Genomic DNA, 19,319 nt, shown 5'->3' on the forward strand with positions numbered 1-19,319 from the left:
TGCCAAAAGGGTGCAGCATCCTCTGATGTTTTGTGAGCAAAAAAACAGGTCTGTGAATGAGAGATAAGGACAGCCACCTCAAAAGGCAGACGCAGAACAGAGAGAAACCCCTCAAACGTATAGGAAAATCTTACACAGCGCACACATTCCAAGCGCAAAACACATTGTCATTGTTTTGTTTTTCCTATAGATTTTCCTGTGTAAGCACACGGTAATGACACACCAAGAACTACAGGGTTGACAAAGCAAGCATAGAAATCTTCTAAAGAAAGGACACAGCTGGTCCTGGTGGGCTTGCATCTTTCAGCAGCAGTGACCTTGGTCTAATCCCTCATTACAACAGGCCCCATAATACTGTACTTTTCACCGAAAAACAAATTTGGCAAATCCTAATCCTCATGCAACGGCTCTTTCTTCTTGGATGCTTGCTAATTAATGTCACAATAATGACTGAGAGGTCCATCAACATCTGCATTTGTCTTTTAACAATATTTGTCTAATTAAAATTACTTAGATAGCAGCGCTTGTCTTGTTAGAAATATTTCTAAAAGTTCACACTGTCAAAAGCAATTACAGAAAAATGAAATCGAGATGTATTTTGCCTTTTAAGCAGCCCCACTGATGTAAATTCTCTTCCTCTTTTATTTATGGAAACTTCCTCCTTAACTTAACATAACATAACTTCCACCCGTAAATTTTTTTTTTCTAAATAATGCTAGTTTCTTCATGTGACTACGATGAACAAATTCTACATAATTGTAAAATTTTGAGAAAAAAATGTTTCCAAAAGGATAGAATCAGTGAAAAGAACGACAGAAGAAGGACCATAGGTGGTGTAAAGGTCAACAAAATGTGGAAACACATGCCTGTTAATACATCAACACAGTGACTGCAGTTCTATGGTGTCTATGGTATGTTTCAGATATGGAAAAAGTAATTTATTTTATCCTGGCATGGAAGCATTCTCACAGTAATATTATTATTGTATCTGTCATAATTTCCTCTTGCTAGGTTTTACTGCATAAATCCGCACTGAATCACAAAGAACTCTCTGGGTTCAAACCTCCATCATTCAGGTTTCAAACCAGCCATTATTAATTGGGGTGTAGCCAATGGTGCAACATACTTGAAGGTTTGAAAGCAAAGAATGGATTTATTATGGATTTACTCAAGGTCAGCAAATGTAGATGAGTAAAGGCATGTGTAGATGCAAACACAATACTGATGAACAATATCATATGGAGTATCATGATGAAATGATCATTAGCATCACATCCACAAGGTGAAGCCAATTTACTGGTTCCAAGCAGCCCTTACTAGAACAATGGGCTTTTGATAAAAATATATAATAACATATATAATAACATACATAATGAGGCCAAGTCAAAAGATGTTAACATTTTAATAAAATGAGCTTCCATTGCCTGGTTATACATTTCTGTTTGCCCTAAAACACATCAAAACACATAATACTGTTAAGGTTGCCTCTTAACTTAAAAATAGAAAACTGGTAGATTAGTGGTAGGAAGGGCTGTTTATTTCCATACAGGCTTCCTCCTCTAATGGGACTCTATAGGTCTAGCCAGTTATCTCTGCATTTCCACACACTGAGATTTGGATGTTCGGCTTAGTCAAGTAGGATGAGCGTATTCAATGGGTGGCTGCCCCGATGCAAGAGCAGCAGCAACACCACTCCTCTTCCACTTTTCTTCTACTCTTCGTTTCACAACTACATAGTCAAAGATGACTTTGTTGGCTGAGGCACTTGTTAAGTGCTGCCTGCCCTGGCCTGTTTCGGTCACCAGCATCAGTCTCCATTAGTCAGGGATGCATTAGTCAGGCATGCAGGTCAGTTTTTTTCGCCCCAGTGCTTGAAAAAAAAAAATCTGAAGTGTGTGAAGTCATCATAGCTGTGAATTCTTTGGGTCAAAGCTTCTTTCTCCAGCTCCACAGAAATCACAAGGGTTAGACTGGGCATTCCCCACTTGATGAAGCGATGGCCTCTGGCTTTGTGACTGCTCCATCTTATTAGTTGGATAATAAAAACCCTACTCCCCCATACGGACAAAAGGAAAAATAAACGGAAGGAGATTTTTACCAGATATTCTTCACGCTGTCTCCGTTGGTGGTGGCTTACAGCCTGGCGCTGCTGGGTATGTCTTTGTCACTGTTAATGATAAACAAGCCTCCCTTGTAGCCCTTTGTTGCTACGGCCATGTCATAGATGTGCTTTTTCTTTTTTAGCAGAAGATACAGACACCAGAAGAAGATGTGCTTAAGTCCAGCAAGATCTTATAGTACATCTGGTGAGAATTCGATCACCTGAATGTTACCTCCCCTTCCATTCATCACCCCGAATGGAAGGGGAGGTAACATTGTTTATGCCTTGTATGTATATGCAGTCTGTTGGCTTGTCATGTGGAATGCAGTGCCACAACGGGGGTGCACACAGCAGCTCTTTGTCTGCTATGTAGACAGGGTTGTGGTTGAATCCTGTCTAAGCAGAGGCTCAGTCACTGGCCTGTGCAATGACACACTGTATCAAAAAGCCTACGTGTTGGCAGGCAAGGAGCCTCCCTCCCAGGGGTAATCATGTCCATTCCACACCAAGGGTTGCAGCATGAACAGCTTTGTTCAGTGGAACGTGTTGAGGAGATTTGTGCAACAGCAACCTGCACCTTCATAAGATTTTACCTAATGACTGAACTGGGACTTGAACTGGGAGTACTGTACGAGTCTTAGAGTGCTGATGCACTGATGAGAGCTGTTTGTGTTGGCTGGCACAGTGGGGCTCATGTGCTCAGCAGAAGTGTTTGCATTGTGTCATCCTCATCTCCTTTTTGGCAAGAGGAGCAGGTGAGGTATGCCATGTAATTTCTGGCTGACCTATTGAGATATTTGTCTGTGCTTTTCTGGGTCTGTGCTTAGCACAGGGCATAGGAGTAAGAGACTCAGGCTGGTGGTGCCCGCAAAACAAAATCAAATTTGGCTTCGGTCGCCGCAGTGTGTGCAGTCTGACCAGCTGGATTTTTATATATCACCTGCAACTGCTCTGCAATATCATGTGATTGATAGGTTGCAGTATGTTTTCATTTTGCGTCCATAGATTTATGGTTGTTTCAGCTTTTCTTCAAGTTCCCAATATGACTGTCAGAGAGTATTGTAATGCTGTAATCATCAGCAATACATTTAGTTTGGAGTATTCTGTGGAAGAGTGTTGCACCAATAAGTCTCTTAGCCCCTGTGTTCAGCACGGCAACCATTGTACTGGGCTAACCCCTCCGCCTTCTTCTTGACAGAATATGGAGGTGGGATGTGGCATTTTTCTCTCAGCTGGCCTGCCTTATGATGAGACTTTAACGCAGTGCAGCATTGGGTCACAGCTCTATTCTGCATTTTTCTTTCCTTTTTTTCCAGAATAAAAAGGTTAGGTGTGGCAGATCATTAGCGGTTGACCTGTTACATGATGGTTGTTATGTAATTGTGTCAGTGTTCAACCTGCTTAACCTATTGAGCTACATTAGATAGTGAAATAGAGTGATGGTCACTGAAGATTTAGCAGATAAGGAATGGTGTCACTTCTGCCCTTTTATAAAACGCTGCCATATAGACGGTTAAACAGGCTCATCTGGATTTACCACTTACATGCAAATATCAGTGTGTAGAGATGAGTGTCCTAGCATATAGAGCCCTGTTTGAGATCATAGAACTAGGGTTACCATGAGTAACTTTTAGACGTTCGCAATATAAAACAGGATTTATGTATATCTGATACATCTCGAACGCTGTCTGCATCAAGTAAACATACAGTATGTGTTCCATTTAGAAAAAAGCATCTGTGTGAGCAACTACCTGTAAGGGTTGCACCAATCAAGATGTTTTTTTCTTTCCTTGCCTTCCCTCTCCTCCCTTGAGATGTTTGTCTGTTTTTAGTTTGATTTCCCCTTTCTATTTTAGTTTGAACTTTGACATCCGTACCTACCCCAGGATGTCTGTCACAAACTGCAGTCCAACATTGTGACAATGCTTTTGTTCTCCCAAACCTCTTTATGAACTTCCTGTTTTCGTATCCTTTTTTCTGTTCTTTCCCTCAAGGTCTGGCGCACCTGATGTTAAACCGCCAAGGTATGGGGTCTATTGGTTTGCTTTTCCTTCCCAGCCACCCGATCACAACATTTCCCTTCCCCTGAAATCATTTTAGTTAACTGTGCTGCACTAATATTTCCTCTCCTCTTTTTTCATATACTTGCCTATTCGTTTTGCTTCCTGTCATGTTATGCTCACTACTCACTCAATTCTTGTCCGTCAAACCCTTGTCCTGACCACTGACTGAGCTACTGGAACATCACCTTTGACCTCTGCAGTTTTTCGCCAAGGTAATGCATCTATGCTCATAGCATCTCTTCGGTTTGGTTTCATGGTGTTTTCAAAGAGAATAAACAGGTGTCAAAAATAAACAATAAAGTGCTCTCATTCTAAAGAAGAAGTCAGAGGTCTGCACAAAAGTTTATTGACTTTTCCTGTTAAAATAATCATCAAATAAACTGTATTATCAGAGGAGCTTCTTTTGCATTTTTCGCATTCTCGAGGCTGTTGTACAGAATTTGGATTTTCATACAGTTACAAGATAGTGATGATTTCTGAAATGTGTGATCATTGGGTTGTTTATGATCACTCATCAGTGGGTTGCAAATAGCATTCCCTTTAGATGATTTCTGCATTGCAGTAGTGGTAATGAGTTGAATATTCATAAAAGCACAGATTCAAGGAATTTATTTCAAACTGGTGATGGAAGGTATATATTTACACAGGAGGATTTTTGCCAGTAAACAATTAAGAGTCAGCAAGAAACACTACTGTAATGCACACAAGGATATATATAATTTGGACACTTTCTAAACTGATTTGAACTCGAGTTCTGAACTGTATACTGTGATGTAAAACCTCAGAGGAAAAACAACCGTCCAATGCAATATCAGGTAAAACATTTGGACATTACAGAAAAATGGCATTTTGAACAATATGGGGGGAACTGACCTACATGAAGTCTGCTGCATTAATGCTTTGTGTTTTCTGCCACGTGTTGCGATATTTAGATAAAAGTCCTTATCCTGTCTCCATGGCAATCAGTGTTGTCTCTAAACATAGAGACTTGGCTTTGATGACCCCTGCTGACAGTATAACACACTGATCAAGTCCTCGTTTTCTTCATCAGCGAAATGTTACATTGACTATTATCTAGAGATAAAATATTTTCTTGGTTGAATTTGAAGAAAATAAATATCTTCTGACCAAAAAAAGCATATTTCTTTGGTTATCGTTACAGCTCCTGTCTTAGTGACTTTTTTTTTTTTACAGATTCATAGACACTACATTCATTCATTAGCAGATTGTGTTTTTATTTTCAACCCAATCAATGCTGAGAAGCATCTATGTGTAATTGCTTTAAGATATCCATATAAAAAGCGTTGTATGTCGTCTTTGAATAATGTTATTCCCACTCCCATGGAACAAAAAATGAAAAAAAAAAGTGTTTGGCAGTACCCTGGGTGTTCTCATACAATTTCTGGTGTAGAACTGATAACACTAATACCGAGGTCATTTACAGTAGATGAAAAGGCTTAAGCGAATTCTTCACAGTATGATAACACCAGTTTTTCAGCCGCTATAAGTGGTGCAGCTGGAGGCTGTACATGACTGTGATATTATAGATTAAGGTCTGGATTCTTTGGTTACTGGCTTTGGGACAAACTTGTTCATGTACAAAAGTAGTAATCAGTCTTTACAAGGCCAAAAGATAATGTTCAATTTAAGGTCTTGCATTAATTGATGGATATGCTGACAGACCAATGCAGTTGAATATGTATGCTGCTACTGCCTAAACAATGATTAACATTGTCTGCTGTAGTTGAATAACATTGTTGTATCAAATATTCAGTAAGTCGTACAGTAAATGTGTCCTAAAGGCCAACCACAATGTGATCTGTCAAGAAATGAAGCCTAGATGTAATTCCTCCATTTCATGCATCAATAAGATGAATAAGTTGGTAATTGATTGTGCAATGAAGATTAACAGACATAAGCCTCCAAGCAATACTCAGGCGTACGATTAGTAACAAAGTACTGTAAATCTGACTTCATGTGATATACATGAGACATGAATGTTTTATTCAGCCATTTAATGTTTGTTTAAACATTTGTAATTAACTTTGAGAATATTCCAGTTTTTTGCCTGAGGGGACACTCGAGAGTAGTCTGATTTGATCTGTATTTATTTGGCCACAAATAGTTTCAAATCTAATATACACCACCGTTGTCACTTTGGTAAGAGTCCTACGGTATGCAAATGAATCAAAAGCTTCTTGCATACTTCAGGAAATGTAGGAGTGGCTGCTTATATGTGCTTCAGTCCTAGAATTTGTTACTAGTGTGTGCACACAGAAATACTGTAAATGGTGAGATTATTCAGGCACAGGTGTAGCTCACTGAACACCTAGAGTGCTTATGCACGTCCCTACTTCGAGACCAGTGTTTAACTGCTGCCCCGCTATGCACATGTCCACACTGCCTGACTTACGTTTGGATGCGACCAGCCGATAACATTACTCCTCCACCACTGAGCAGGGGATGGAATCAGCAATTGCCATCTGTGCCCCAGGCTTTTGGACCACTTTGAAATTAATCAGCTGTAAAGCTTAATATTAATGAGCAATCCACATATTGGCATTTTTCATGTTGATGCAGCCACTGCAGCATAGCATAATTGTAACAGAGACTGGAACAGTTGGGCTAATAGGAAGTAGTAGCAGATAATGTCATCCCACCTGATGGCAAGGCCCTCTTCCTCTACAGTGTTTGATGTGCATCATGCTGTGACAGTTAGCAGCTAATTTATAGCTCCGGGCAGTACCTTTACAGATAAGCATTTTTGGACATGGGCATAGGGGCGGCACCGACTGCTAGATATTTCAAAGCTAACTTGTCCAATATTCAAGTGGCACCCAGGATGCTGTAGCTCCTTCCATATTTTCAAGCTTGACACTTCATTGTATTGGCCATGAGCAGCACCAATGAGAAGAGGAGAGACGTGTAGAGATTGCCATTACCTTCTGAGCCTTCTTTTTCTGCCCTTGAAGGCATTCGGCGCAATTGCCTTGTAGCTGCAACCAAGGTAGAAGCTGCAACATGTATAAAGTGTTAAACTGCTCCAGCAGCCTCTCCTAGCTGGTGCACCGACTGACTGTGTGTCTGATGGCATTTCCCACGGAGTTAGTGCCAAAGTCTATCTGATGTCAGAGCACACACAGCCTTTTTCACAAGCTGGTAAACATTGTTGCTGCAGACAATGGCCCACCTCCTTGGTAAGCAGGAAAGCAGAGTTATGGCCTGCTGCCTTTTCTAGCCACCCACACACTACCATTGATCCCTCAAAGACCTTCAAGAGGGCTTCAGGGTCATCTGCTAGTTACATCTTCATTATAGAACGACGGTAATGATAGAAAGATGATTTGCGCATATAAAATGTTATATATAACAAACCCTTTTGTTACATGGACGGATCTTCTTATGAGAAAATCTTTTTCAGATATTAAAAATGGTAGCTGTGCCATGTAAGCACACGTGTTTTACTAAATTAGGCCACAACACCACTGGTGTCCTATAATCATTTTTTCTCAGGCACTCTAAGTTGCCTTCAGTGTTCTCAATGTTGACTCTGCACCTGCACTTAGGTTTATATTTTACCTACAACATCAGTCAAATGCCGAACTTCACATTTATGCTCAACAACAGTAGCCTAACGAGTTGCTGTCTGCTCAGTTGTTGAGCAACTACACTGCTCGAACAATAGAGACTAATGGGACCACTGATCCTGCTGGCTTAAATTGGCCCTGGAGTTCAGAAGCCGACATTTACTGTTCAAGCAAACATAGGCTTAAGGGACAGCTTATCTGTCTAGCTTGAAACAGCTTGCTCAGTAGCTTCGAAGCTGTAACTTACAAGCAAGCAAAGGAAGTGGTGTCTATACTGGCTTGAAACAACCCTTTCGTCAGTTCAAGAACTGTGTTATACGATAGTTAACCTAACTCCTATGGTTCAATGTAAAGCAATGGTTGAATGTCAAAAGTTACAACCCTGAATCATGGAGTGCAATAGAATACAGTGTGTTTTATTATTCTGTATACAATAGGTCAGAGACAAATCCCGTAGGACTAGTCTGCAAAATCGCAATACAACATTTAACATGTATGACCTTTTGCCACTGAGGCGTCAAGCTCAATCTTCAAGAGTTTGCTGCTGTCTCAACTCAGGTTGTCGCATGTCATCACCGTCACAAGACTTATAACTTGCTCCTAAATAGTGTTGATTCCCCAAATTCAAATTGTAGATTGTATTTTAAACATGTTTTTATGTGAGTACGGTTTCTATGTGCAAATCTATCTATCTATGTATCTACTGTATCTTTCCATTTTTCTATTTATCTTCCGTAATGATTTTATTCATTTATTGAAAATCGTATCACTTTGTAAGTTATCATTCAGCTTACGTGGCTCACTGTCAAAAGCCAAAAACATCAAAAAGCTTTATCTTGTGTAAGTTGCAATCATTAGTAGCATCACTGGTGAACGAGTGAATGTGATATCAAGAATGTTTTTGTGTTATTTGCAGAGATGTTTGACACCAAAGGTACACAGGTAGGATTCTTAGTGTAGCTTGTGAAAAGTTATGTTACTAGCATGTGGTAGTCCCAGAAACGATAAAGTAGACATCTTCCTTTTGCTCTGGTTAAACCTGAAAGTTGCTTTTATAGGAACAGTTGGGGAAACAGTTTTAAGCCATCAGATTTTTCTGTACATTTAACTTACTCACTGGAAATTCTTTGGACTGTGGTTGTGAATTAGATGTTTAGCCTGGCCTGACACATTTATACTGGCATTTTTTAAATGTCACTGTTGAATAAAGGATAAGGCTGGCATTATTCTATTCTTTTCTGATTGTCAACCAATTCTATGAAAACATCAAAACCAACAATGTATTAGCCTCAGTTGCTTTTTTGTGGCTCTCAGCTCAGAGCACATTTATTCCTACTGAAGATGTACATTTTAAAAACGGGACATGAATACATGAATATATATTTTCATTTTTTAAAAAGCAAACTTTAATCAAACATGAGTATATTGTGCATTTGCTGGGGACTATTTTCAGCTGCAGATTGGGTGTGTTAGTGCATATTTACAGCACAAGTACGGTGTATGGGGGATCGATTCAAAGTAAACTACAGTTCATTACTGTTCATACTGTTGATCGTAATGAAGGAACATGACACCCAGTGCTCAGACACACTATGTATCACTGATGTCTTTTAATGGAGGTCTGTCTGACAGAGGAATAAGGTACATTAGGCTTTGGCTACACACACAGTACTTGTTTATTGCTGGTTTTGAACTTTTCATTGAATTTCTTGACATTAAGAAAAACATAGAATATCACCAAACTTCTCCTTTAATATACAAACAACACACAGAATCATAATATCGTCCATTGACAGTACATTTGTCCATTGGAATGTACAGTGATTTTGTAGTATATGTGAATAATAAGTACATACATGGTCTCTCTCTTCAAGTTTTGGTGATAATGAAATATTTGTCAAATGATGCTGTACTGTATATTTTCTACTCATTTTAGTCTTATGTTGCTCATCAATGCCCTACCTATCTCAACATGTCAGTACAGGAGTGAATATATACAGTACTGTGCAGTAGATAAATTAAAATTGATGACTGGAACCATTATCTAAGATGTTTCTCCTCCACTCTTAGGGCAGGAGGAGTCAGTGGCCACCTTCAAAGGCAATGAATTCTTCAGCTACAACCTGTCCCAGACTCCAATTCAGAGCAGTTTGGATGAGATCACGCTGTCCTTTCGCACCCTGCAGAGGAATGGGCTGCTGCTACACACAGGGAGATCAGCTGACTATGTCAACCTGTCCCTGAGGAATGGGGCTCTGTGGCTGGTCATCAACCTGGGCTCTGGTGCTTTCGAGGCCCTGGTGGAACCAGCCAGTGGGAAGTTCAATGACTATGTCTGGCATGATGTTCGAGTGACACGCAACCGCCGCCAGGTGTGTATACATCTGCTGCCTCTGACTTCCACACTTTCTGCGTGCAAGATCAAAAACTCACCATTTTTGTAAAATGTGTACATTTATTGAGCCTGTCATCGTGTATGCTGTATAAAGGATCTAAAATCATGTATGTTGAGAGAGACAAATCACTGTACACAGTGCAGTCACCTTATACTATAACTGAAAGTGTCTTTCATGTACATGTAATAATTATCTTTAACATTTGGATCCAAATACCAGTCCCATCCCATATAGTCCACTATGAGTGTAAAAACTAACAAATACTGTGTTTCCTTTGAATGTTTGATATTTCTGCTCTGCTGAATCTCCAAATTTCTACGTCCTGATTGATATTACAAGCTCATATTAGGTCATTGCCCTCTTTCATATGAAAAATATTGCTTCGGTGAAAATCACTGAGTCCTTTTATAATCAGACAACTTGCGTTTTTTTCTGCACCCACAAGACTGCTGTGAAGGTCTTTTTACCTTACTGAAAGAAAGACAACTCATGCAGCAATATCCATCATTATCATGAATCCTGCAGTAATCTCTGGAGCCTGGTTTTTTTTCTACCTTTACAGAACAATAATTGTCATACAGATTTTTGGATTTTGACAAACTAAAGGAAAAGCTAAAACACATTCTTTCTTTTTTTTAAAGTATTTTTTTTGGGCCTTTTATTGCCTTTATTGGATAGTGACAACTGAAGACAGACAGGGAAGGGGGGCAGCCACTGCAGCAACTCCATGCATGGATCGCCAGCTCTGCCGACTGAGCTAACCGGGCACCCAAAAACACGTTCTTGTGGCTCCTTTGCAACTTTGCCGCAGTTTCAGAGAGGTCATGCAGAGCGGACCTTTTATATAATGAATACAGCCATTGCATGTGTCCGTTATTGTACTGCTGTACCTACTGTACTACAGCCAAGTACAACTCTGCCCTAAGGTTTCATATTCATTAATTTTGTCCACTGGACAAAGCACAGTGCTGAATTCCCAAACTAATTTACAGACTGTCAGGATGTGTCTGTTACATTAAATGTTACCAAGCTGGAACTCTTCTTTTTTAGTCCCATCATATGGTAACTTAAAGCTCCACTAATCATTGCTTTTTTGAAGTGTTTTAAAATGAGGTGACCTCCTAGCAGATGTAGTTGAACACAGCTCCAAATGCAAATGTTCTTTTTTCTGGTGTGCAAACAATCTTACGCTATAACAACGTGTCAGCTTATAGTGTAGTTATGTCCCCTATAGTAGCCAATAAGATTCATGCAACTCTGAACCTGCAATAACAGATATTTTTTGCCATTTGTGAACTCACAACATTGACATATCATCACCTGTTAAGTTGATATGGCGAAATTGTTTGCAAAAACGTTTGCTTGTTTATTTAACACCCTGCAGTTATGAAGCAACATAATCCTTTGGAATTATGTGCGTGGACACCTAGCAAAAAGTCCAATAGTCACTTTCTTTTAGCTCTGTTCTTAGTCGCCATCAAACAAGAAAAATATCTGGCTGTTCAGCTGCTAAATGTGCCACAATAGCTAGGTTTCCATCCACTACTGTTCTTACTGTACTGATGTGGATACTATAGTTGGAGTAGGAGTTAGATAATTGAGATAAGCAGTAGGTGATGCCAATTCAGATCAGGTGCTATTACACCACTGCAGAAGAAGGGGGCGTAGTAAGATGACATAGAAAATGCAGAAAACATCATGTAAATATGGCCTTTATGTTTGTTTCATGCAGTAATTGAAAGAAAGGTACAGTCTCCTAATCGCTTCACACAGATATGATGTTTTAACTGTGTCTGTCTGCCGTTTGGTGTTGTCAGTTATTTACAGTGGTTTGTTAGAACCCTTTAGAGCATTTTGACCACAAATATCAGCTCTAGAAAAATGTGGTACTTGGAGAAAGTTTGCCTTCAGGGCTTTATGTTTAAAAGGCTGTAGAAAGTCAGGTGATGTAGTATAAAGAGTGTCGGAGTCCATGTAAGGAAGAGGTTGTGGTGGATAAATGGGTCAAACACATGACCTTCACCTAGGAGACTAGAGTTTGTGTCCTGGTGAAACAAAGAGTCAGTTTCATTTTTAAATTTTTTTTAATTTCTTCAGTCACAGTTTGGTTTAGTTTAGGAAAAGATCATGGTTTGGGTTAAAATTTCTCCCTTGTGCGAAAAACATTCCTCCACGCTAAGGCAGTGCTTTCTGACTAATATGCTGTGTGCCAACTTTTTTGACATCTTCATCAAATATATCTGATGTCAATGTTTAAATATCATAGTACTACATATTTTTGGAGCATTAACTTGGTGTATCAGCACGTATTTTAGAACTGCTTTTGTCTTTTGTGCTTCACTCTGCCAATGCACTTGGCACATATTCGGAAGTGTGTACAGTATGTTGAGGCTCATTAATTGCATCAACTCAAGCAGAGCTTCTTTGAGCTGAGCTGCAATATAATATTCTTACCTTAGGAGAGCATTTAAAAAATCTTCAGCCGACAAGTCACACCATTGAGATCCCCGTGGCTCATTTCAAGCACAATATTGAAACCTTAAGGAAATTGGGCTTCTGAATGTAAAAGGAGTACAAGCATTTTTGTCCCAAATAAAGTGATCACTTTGTAAATTTACCCGAACCATAACTAAACTAAATATGTGTCTCTAAAATGAGCTTTGCCACGTGCAATGCATTTAAATGTTTCATTTCTTTGCTAAAGTGGGTCTTATTTTTTGTCTAACACTCTCCTCATCACCAATATATTCTGAACCTGTCACATTAGCCTGCATATAAAGTTGCTTCCTCTTCCACATCTATTTCCTTACCCTGTCTTCCAGAAGAGCGGCAATCCAATGCTTACAACGTCACTTATGCTTTCAGCCAGGCATTTGATCCCTGTGTAAATTGCTTTCCCCTCAGATAAGTTACCTCACTGACATGTAGATAGGGAGAACTGTAACTCCCAAGAGAGTGGTGGTGGAAACATTTTATTAGATCCGGTGGTGCTTTTCAGGCTGGAATTCTTCCTATTACTATCTCCCTCCTTATCTGTATTTAACTGTTGTGGGCAAACTTATTGGTGCTCATTCTCTCTCCTTTTCTGACCCTCATTAATGATGATTCCAACTATTTCTAGGCCTGTAGAGTACACACTAACAGATTATATGTGGTTGTTGTACTCAGTTCTCACTGTAACTCTTGAGCTCCAGTAACAGTCATAAATATATGCCTTAAGTCAGCTCTGTGTAACACCAGCTGTGTACAAAATCCTGGAGAGAAATATGATGAAAGATCAGTCTCAAAGTGTACCAGCCAGGATTAGACTTGAATATTATTCTGCAGTGTGTCTCTAATTAATGATGTTTTCCTAATTCAATAATTACATTCAAATGCATTCATCCCTCACCTCTGATTTTGAAATGCCAGTAAAGTATCCATCCGGGAATATGGTGTAATACCCATTATTAGAAATTGGTCATGCTTTTCTTGATGCTGTGGAGTGAAAGAGAAAGCAGCATCAATCAGTTTCTAGACATGAAAGCACTTCGGTTTTCTGAAGTTTCTTGATGTGCAGTATCATCAACCCACAGTCAAGCCCTGCCATTGTCCACTGTCTAAGCCAAAGATACTGAAGGCTTCACCACTAGATAGACAGAAATCAATATCTGCCAGTAGCAGAGAATAGGGTGGCAGGACCTCGTTTTAGAGACCTGACACCTGAACATACCGTGTCAGGTCATTCTTTTGTCTCTTATCCTCTTGCTTTCAATATACCAGTGATTTCTAAAAAATATACCACAGATTTCAGTTAAATCCTTGAGATCGGTTTAAAGACTTTTAAAAAGAAGATTCCTTGATCAGGGTGCCCAAATTTTGAATTATTTGTGTATGCTTACTTTGACCTGGCTGGGTAATTATGATCAATTTGTTCTGAATGAACTTCATAGCTGGTATCTACTTAAGTCAAGGTCTGTCGGATCTGGTGGTGGTGGTAATGTAGTTATTATCCATACTCGTGTCCAGAAATGTAGCACAGTGTCACCTTCATCTTTGTCATCCTTCTCTTTTAATACAATTCATCCTATTAATCTGCCATGCCTATTATTCTATAAATATTCCTAAATAAATGCTATTAATCATTAAACATGTGTGCAATATGCACTAAAACAACTAAATTGTGTAGTGAAGGAACAACAGAGAGAGGGTGGAAGAGTCTCTGATATTATACAAACGTTCCACTCAAGCCCTGCATTTACAGCGTGATTGGGATTGGCCTGAGACATTAGAACAGCTAGTGGAAATTTTGAACATTTATGTCCCCTTCTTTAAATGCAATTTATTACAGGCAGTACACATAAAAAACTATCAGCTTTTCACAGTGGATTTTCCATGGAAATTGAAAATATTTCACCCACAAAGAGGTTGTAATTGTTTTCACTTTCCCAAAGTGGGAGCTGTTACATTTGTGCAGTATTACATGTTAACTGTAGGCTTATTGTCATGGCAACAGGCATATAATTTCTTTCTCCTATAGCCCTATTCAGTAATTCATTTCCTTTGTCTCTGTGCACTGATGAGACTGATATGAGAATAATCATGTTTTGTTGCTGCCAATATACGAGTAACGTAGCTTGCCATCTTGATATCTTTAATCTCAAATTAATTGAGTATACTGTAGCATTCATATTGCTTTGGAGCCAAAATATCAGTGGAAGAAATATTTATGGTATATTGACTTCATTGCAATCCTTCTAATATATCAGAAACAGGGATCAGCTGAGATTAGTGAACCCTTCAAAGCTGTTCTTGTAATTGCCTTCAACATCCAACATTAAGGCGAGCTCAACTAGAATCAAGAAATGAAGCATGAAATAATTAGGGCAGTTCTTTCTGTTTAACTCAAAATCTCTCCATGTCTTCTGATTTATTTTCCTCATTCCTTCCTCTCCCCAACGGCTCCCCTAGGTGACGATCTTGGTGGATGGGATTCTTACCACCACCGGCTACACTCAGGAGGACTACACCATGCTGGGCTCTGATGATCTCTTTTACATAGGGGGCAGCCTAAACACAGCCGACCTGCCAGGCTCCCCAGTCAGCAACAACTTCATGGGCTGTCTGAAAGATGTGAGTACAGCTTGACCTCGGTACTGGAAATACTATCCTACCCTCCTTCCTATAAGAAGAGCATGTTCTGCGTATAGAAAATCACCCCTCACATTCATATTGATTCCCCTGTTGTAGGGTATTTAGAGGAGAAACATCTGAGTGGCTGCGTTGTGCAGAGCATGTGCATTTATAGATTCCTGCGGGAATCCCTTTGAGTACGTAGAACTAATATACATAAGAAACAGATGCATCTTCTTATGTTCATTCCTGAAACACAGGCTGAACTCAGTGTTCATCACTATATTCACATTTTGGAAGCTTTTTAACTTAGGCCTGTACCTGTCACATTAATTATCTCGAGCAAGCAAATCCATGTACTCTGTATTAGAATGAATATAGACAAAGCAGTGAATTAAGGGTTAAAGCCCAATTTTAGCCTGGTCCTACAAATTTTTAATGAAGTGAGCAATCACATAAAAAGCAAATGAAGTGCTATGTGCATTAAAAGTGATGCTTTCTCTAACCGAGTAGGGATTAGGAGGAGACATGACTAAAACAGACAGTAGCTTGAATTAAAACAGTGGAGTGGAAAGTAGCATAAGCGTCAGGGTGGCAGTGGGAGTATACATATTTTCTTGGGGTCAATACCCAACTCAAACAACTGAGTTTTCTTCAGTCTGAGACACTTACGTCAGAGGATATAAAGCCCTTTATTCCATAAATGCTTATAAACTGTTATTAGGCTGCTCTTTATATCCTTTAAATTCCGCTGCATGGGATTCATCTGGGAGTACAATGCACCAAGGACAGAACAGACACATCACTTAAATATGGGATACATAAAATGCACAAGGCAAATAGAGTAGAAATAACCTGACTAAGCTAGTAACAGCTTTGTTATGTGTGAAAGTGAGAACTTGGCATGTTATATTATCTTGTTGAAAGTAGATTGATTACTTATTTGAATATTGTTGGAGACTGTTTTTGACTTCAGTGCTCTGCCAGAACTAATTTGAAAAGTTCTTTCTTTTTCAGTTTGAAATGTTCTTATACCCAACAGAAAAAAACAGTTTCACTTGCCAAGTCCTAACCACAAAGCAGTATTTATGTCCGAGAACTGAAATCTTCAGACTGCTGTATTTGTGTCCGCAACAAGTAATCTGTGTTTCAAAGTTCAGTACCATGACACCTAAATAGAGAAGTTACAGACATCTGAGCATGGCAGTGTTGGTTGGCCTGTCAGTTGTCGACCACTTTGGTCCAACCCTTTGATGAATTGCTCTGAAACTTGCACAGACATTTGTGGTTTCCAAAAGGATGAATCATGCATATTTTGATTCCCTGACATTTTCTCTTGCGCCACCATGAGGTTGACATATGTGGCCTGTCTTTTTAATATATTTAAGCACTATCATCAGGTCAAAATTTCATGTCAAAATTTTCATTTTACCAATTATCTGCAAAACTAATGACATTCCCATCAGCTGTACTTTTGTCGTAGCGAATATTAGCATGTGAATAGACCAAACCAAGATAGTGAACCTGTTAAACATCAGCATGTTAGTATTGCCATTGTTTTATTGTTGCTGATGTTAGCATCTTGCTCAAAGCACCGCTGTGAGTAAGAACAGCCTCAGAGAGCAGCTAGCATGTTGTTTAAATATGTTTTCGGCAATTACTTTCCATTTTGAATCTAATAATCCACCCAGTCTACAGATATGTCATTTTCTCCATTAAGCTCTGCAGTACAGACACAATTAAAATGAATGTGTATTTGTCATAGCATGGGGGTAGGCAGGATTTATTACTAAAGTACATAACATTAGCATTTTAAAGCACTCACACATTAAATGAAGTGTCTATATAACTACTCTGCAGTGTGAATACAGGAAAATGAAAATGAGATGTTATTTATGGACAGGTTATTGTCCCGGCATCGCTGCCAATGCTGCAACCTCCGCTCTGTGGGCGGTGTAGCTGGTGGTGGTGTTTAGACCTACTACTGCTGTGCGTAGTCGCACAGATGTATTGTAGGCATGCAGGGAGAGTATGACGGGATAAAGAGTCATGAAGATGGGATGACAAACCCGGAAAAGGACGGTAATGAGGGCGAGCGGTAGCAGAAGCAGAGCTGATCAAATAGGATCAGCCTGCCGGGAGACTCAGGAGCCAGGTTCAGAGATGGGTCAGACCAAGCCAGAGCTTGAGAGAGTTTGGTGATGAACTAGAGGAACAAAGCTCTGAGGTGAATGGAAAGGAATCACACATAAATATTCATCTTTGTGGGAAAGAAAATGAGCAGTGACTAAGACATGTATAAGCAATGGATGTATTTAGGGGGATATCTGTCTTATAGTATTGAATGTAGAAATTTGGGCCATGACTAATCTCTCCAGATGTTATATGATAATAGATGTGAGTGCTGATGGCTAGAGACCACCAGGTTCGTCAGGTACAGGAAAAATAATGGCCACTTTCAGACAAATGTCTGGACTGCAACAACTAGCAGGGAGAGATGAATCTGTCTTTGAAGTCACCAGCTTATTGGTGTGTAATGTGTGTGTGTGTGTGTGTGTGTGTGTGTGTGTGTGTGTGTGTGTGTGTGTGTGTGTGTGTATGTCTGTGTGTGTGCCCACAGGATATCCCACACTACATCATTAGGTTTCTCTACTTTAATGTTTCAAAGATTGGATCCAATTTGGTTATGAAGAATGTGCTCACTGAGCAGAGAAGGTCTTCATTCTCAGACAACTGTTATTCTTCACTGCTTGAGCCTAAAAGACATGAGGCCTTTGTCAATCGACACTAGAAGCACTTTATTCTTGAGTTTTGTGATGCTTTGTAATCCGTGTCGCATACAACAGGCATCTGAATTGATGAAATAGGATTCCACTTCCTGTATTGTCCTTTGGCTTATATAATAGTCCTGCAGAGGTCACAGCATGCCTCTCTGGAGCCATTTATGCATTTTTGTGTTAGATTTTTGTGTTTCTAGTTGTAAACAACGTCTGTTTATAACAGGTAACGCACTGTTCGTACTTTGTATAAGCGACTGTCTTGATTGACCATCTTCCCATTTATAAATTGCCTGTTACACTCATTTCTCGATGGTCAGCTTCACCATCTGATTTCTCTGCTTAATTAGTCACACTGAGGCAGTGTGAAGTGTGATATTGGCTCAAATTGCCTTTCAGCTCTGCTGTTAGTCCTCTGTGCAGTGTGGTGTGTCACCTCAGGCAGTGACTGGTTGCAGAGTAGTGTGGCAGATAACAGTGGGCTCCGGGTGACTTACAACTGATACAAAATGAGACAAGGATTGTGCATCCCTGCTGTGCATATTGATGAACCCAGAATTAAAGTAGAAAATAATACAGCACGAAGAAGCCCGCACAGGCATTTTATGGAAGTATCTTTTCAGTTTAAACAGGGTATTGTAATCTTATATTTAGTAAAAGCAAATATTTTTTTTTATGTTTTTGTATTTCTATCTTGTTTCCTGCGATTGATCTAAAATATCAAATCAATAGCCAGACATCCCTCATAGACAGAGGGAGGTCTGTTGTTTGTTCACTGCAGCCGAGTGCAAAATCTGATTTTTTACCACTGTTTAGCTGCTTCTGCATCATGAGCTCAGCAGTGAAAATGAACATTCAAGTATATGCCCTCTTACATTTGCTAAATGTACCTCTTTAAATAATAAATTGTGTGTTGTGTGCTTGTAAAGGATCGAGTCCACCTCTCCCACCCACCGGCCTTGCTTGGACTTGATCTTTTTCAATTTACTTAGTATAAACACACATAATTGTTTGTCATAGTGTAGGTGCTATGTCTGTAATTCCTCCGCTTTAAGATTATTCTACTGTTAGACCCATTGTACGTTCCTGAGTGAGTCAGCTAAATATCTAAAATTTAAATGTTTGCATTTGCATCTAAATCTAAATGCATTTCCAAAGCCTGCCTCTTCTTTTTTCATTACAGTTTTGTAGTTAATAAAGAAATTGTGAAACCTGAAAACATGCAGTTCAAAAATCTGCCAGATTCTCTTGGTGGTGAGAAAGAATCTCGGGTCTCACAAATA

At 39.4% G+C, this 19,319-nt stretch overlaps 1 protein-coding gene across 6 annotated transcripts in view; it reads left to right on the top strand.

Moving 5' to 3' along the window:
• Window positions 1-19,319, top strand: part of nrxn2a (neurexin 2a) — a 119,369-nt gene that overhangs the window by 28,369 nt on the left and 71,681 nt on the right. For 5 of the 6 annotated variants that reach the window (XM_051401206.1, XM_051401202.1, XM_051401201.1 and 2 more), the window contains 4 exons: window positions 4,096-4,125; window positions 4,365-4,376; window positions 9,822-10,123; window positions 15,098-15,259. In XM_051401206.1, the coding sequence (XP_051257166.1) occupies window positions 4,096-4,125; window positions 4,365-4,376; window positions 9,822-10,123; window positions 15,098-15,259 (506 nt within the window). The remainder of the gene's footprint in view (window positions 1-4,095; window positions 4,126-4,364; window positions 4,377-9,821; window positions 10,124-15,097; window positions 15,260-19,319) is intronic. The other variant, XM_051401204.1, reaches the window with a different exon arrangement.

The sequence above is a fragment of the Dicentrarchus labrax genome, unplaced genomic scaffold (genome assembly GCF_905237075.1).
Source record: "Dicentrarchus labrax unplaced genomic scaffold, dlabrax2021, whole genome shotgun sequence".
Lineage (NCBI taxonomy): Eukaryota > Metazoa > Chordata > Actinopteri > Moronidae > Dicentrarchus > Dicentrarchus labrax.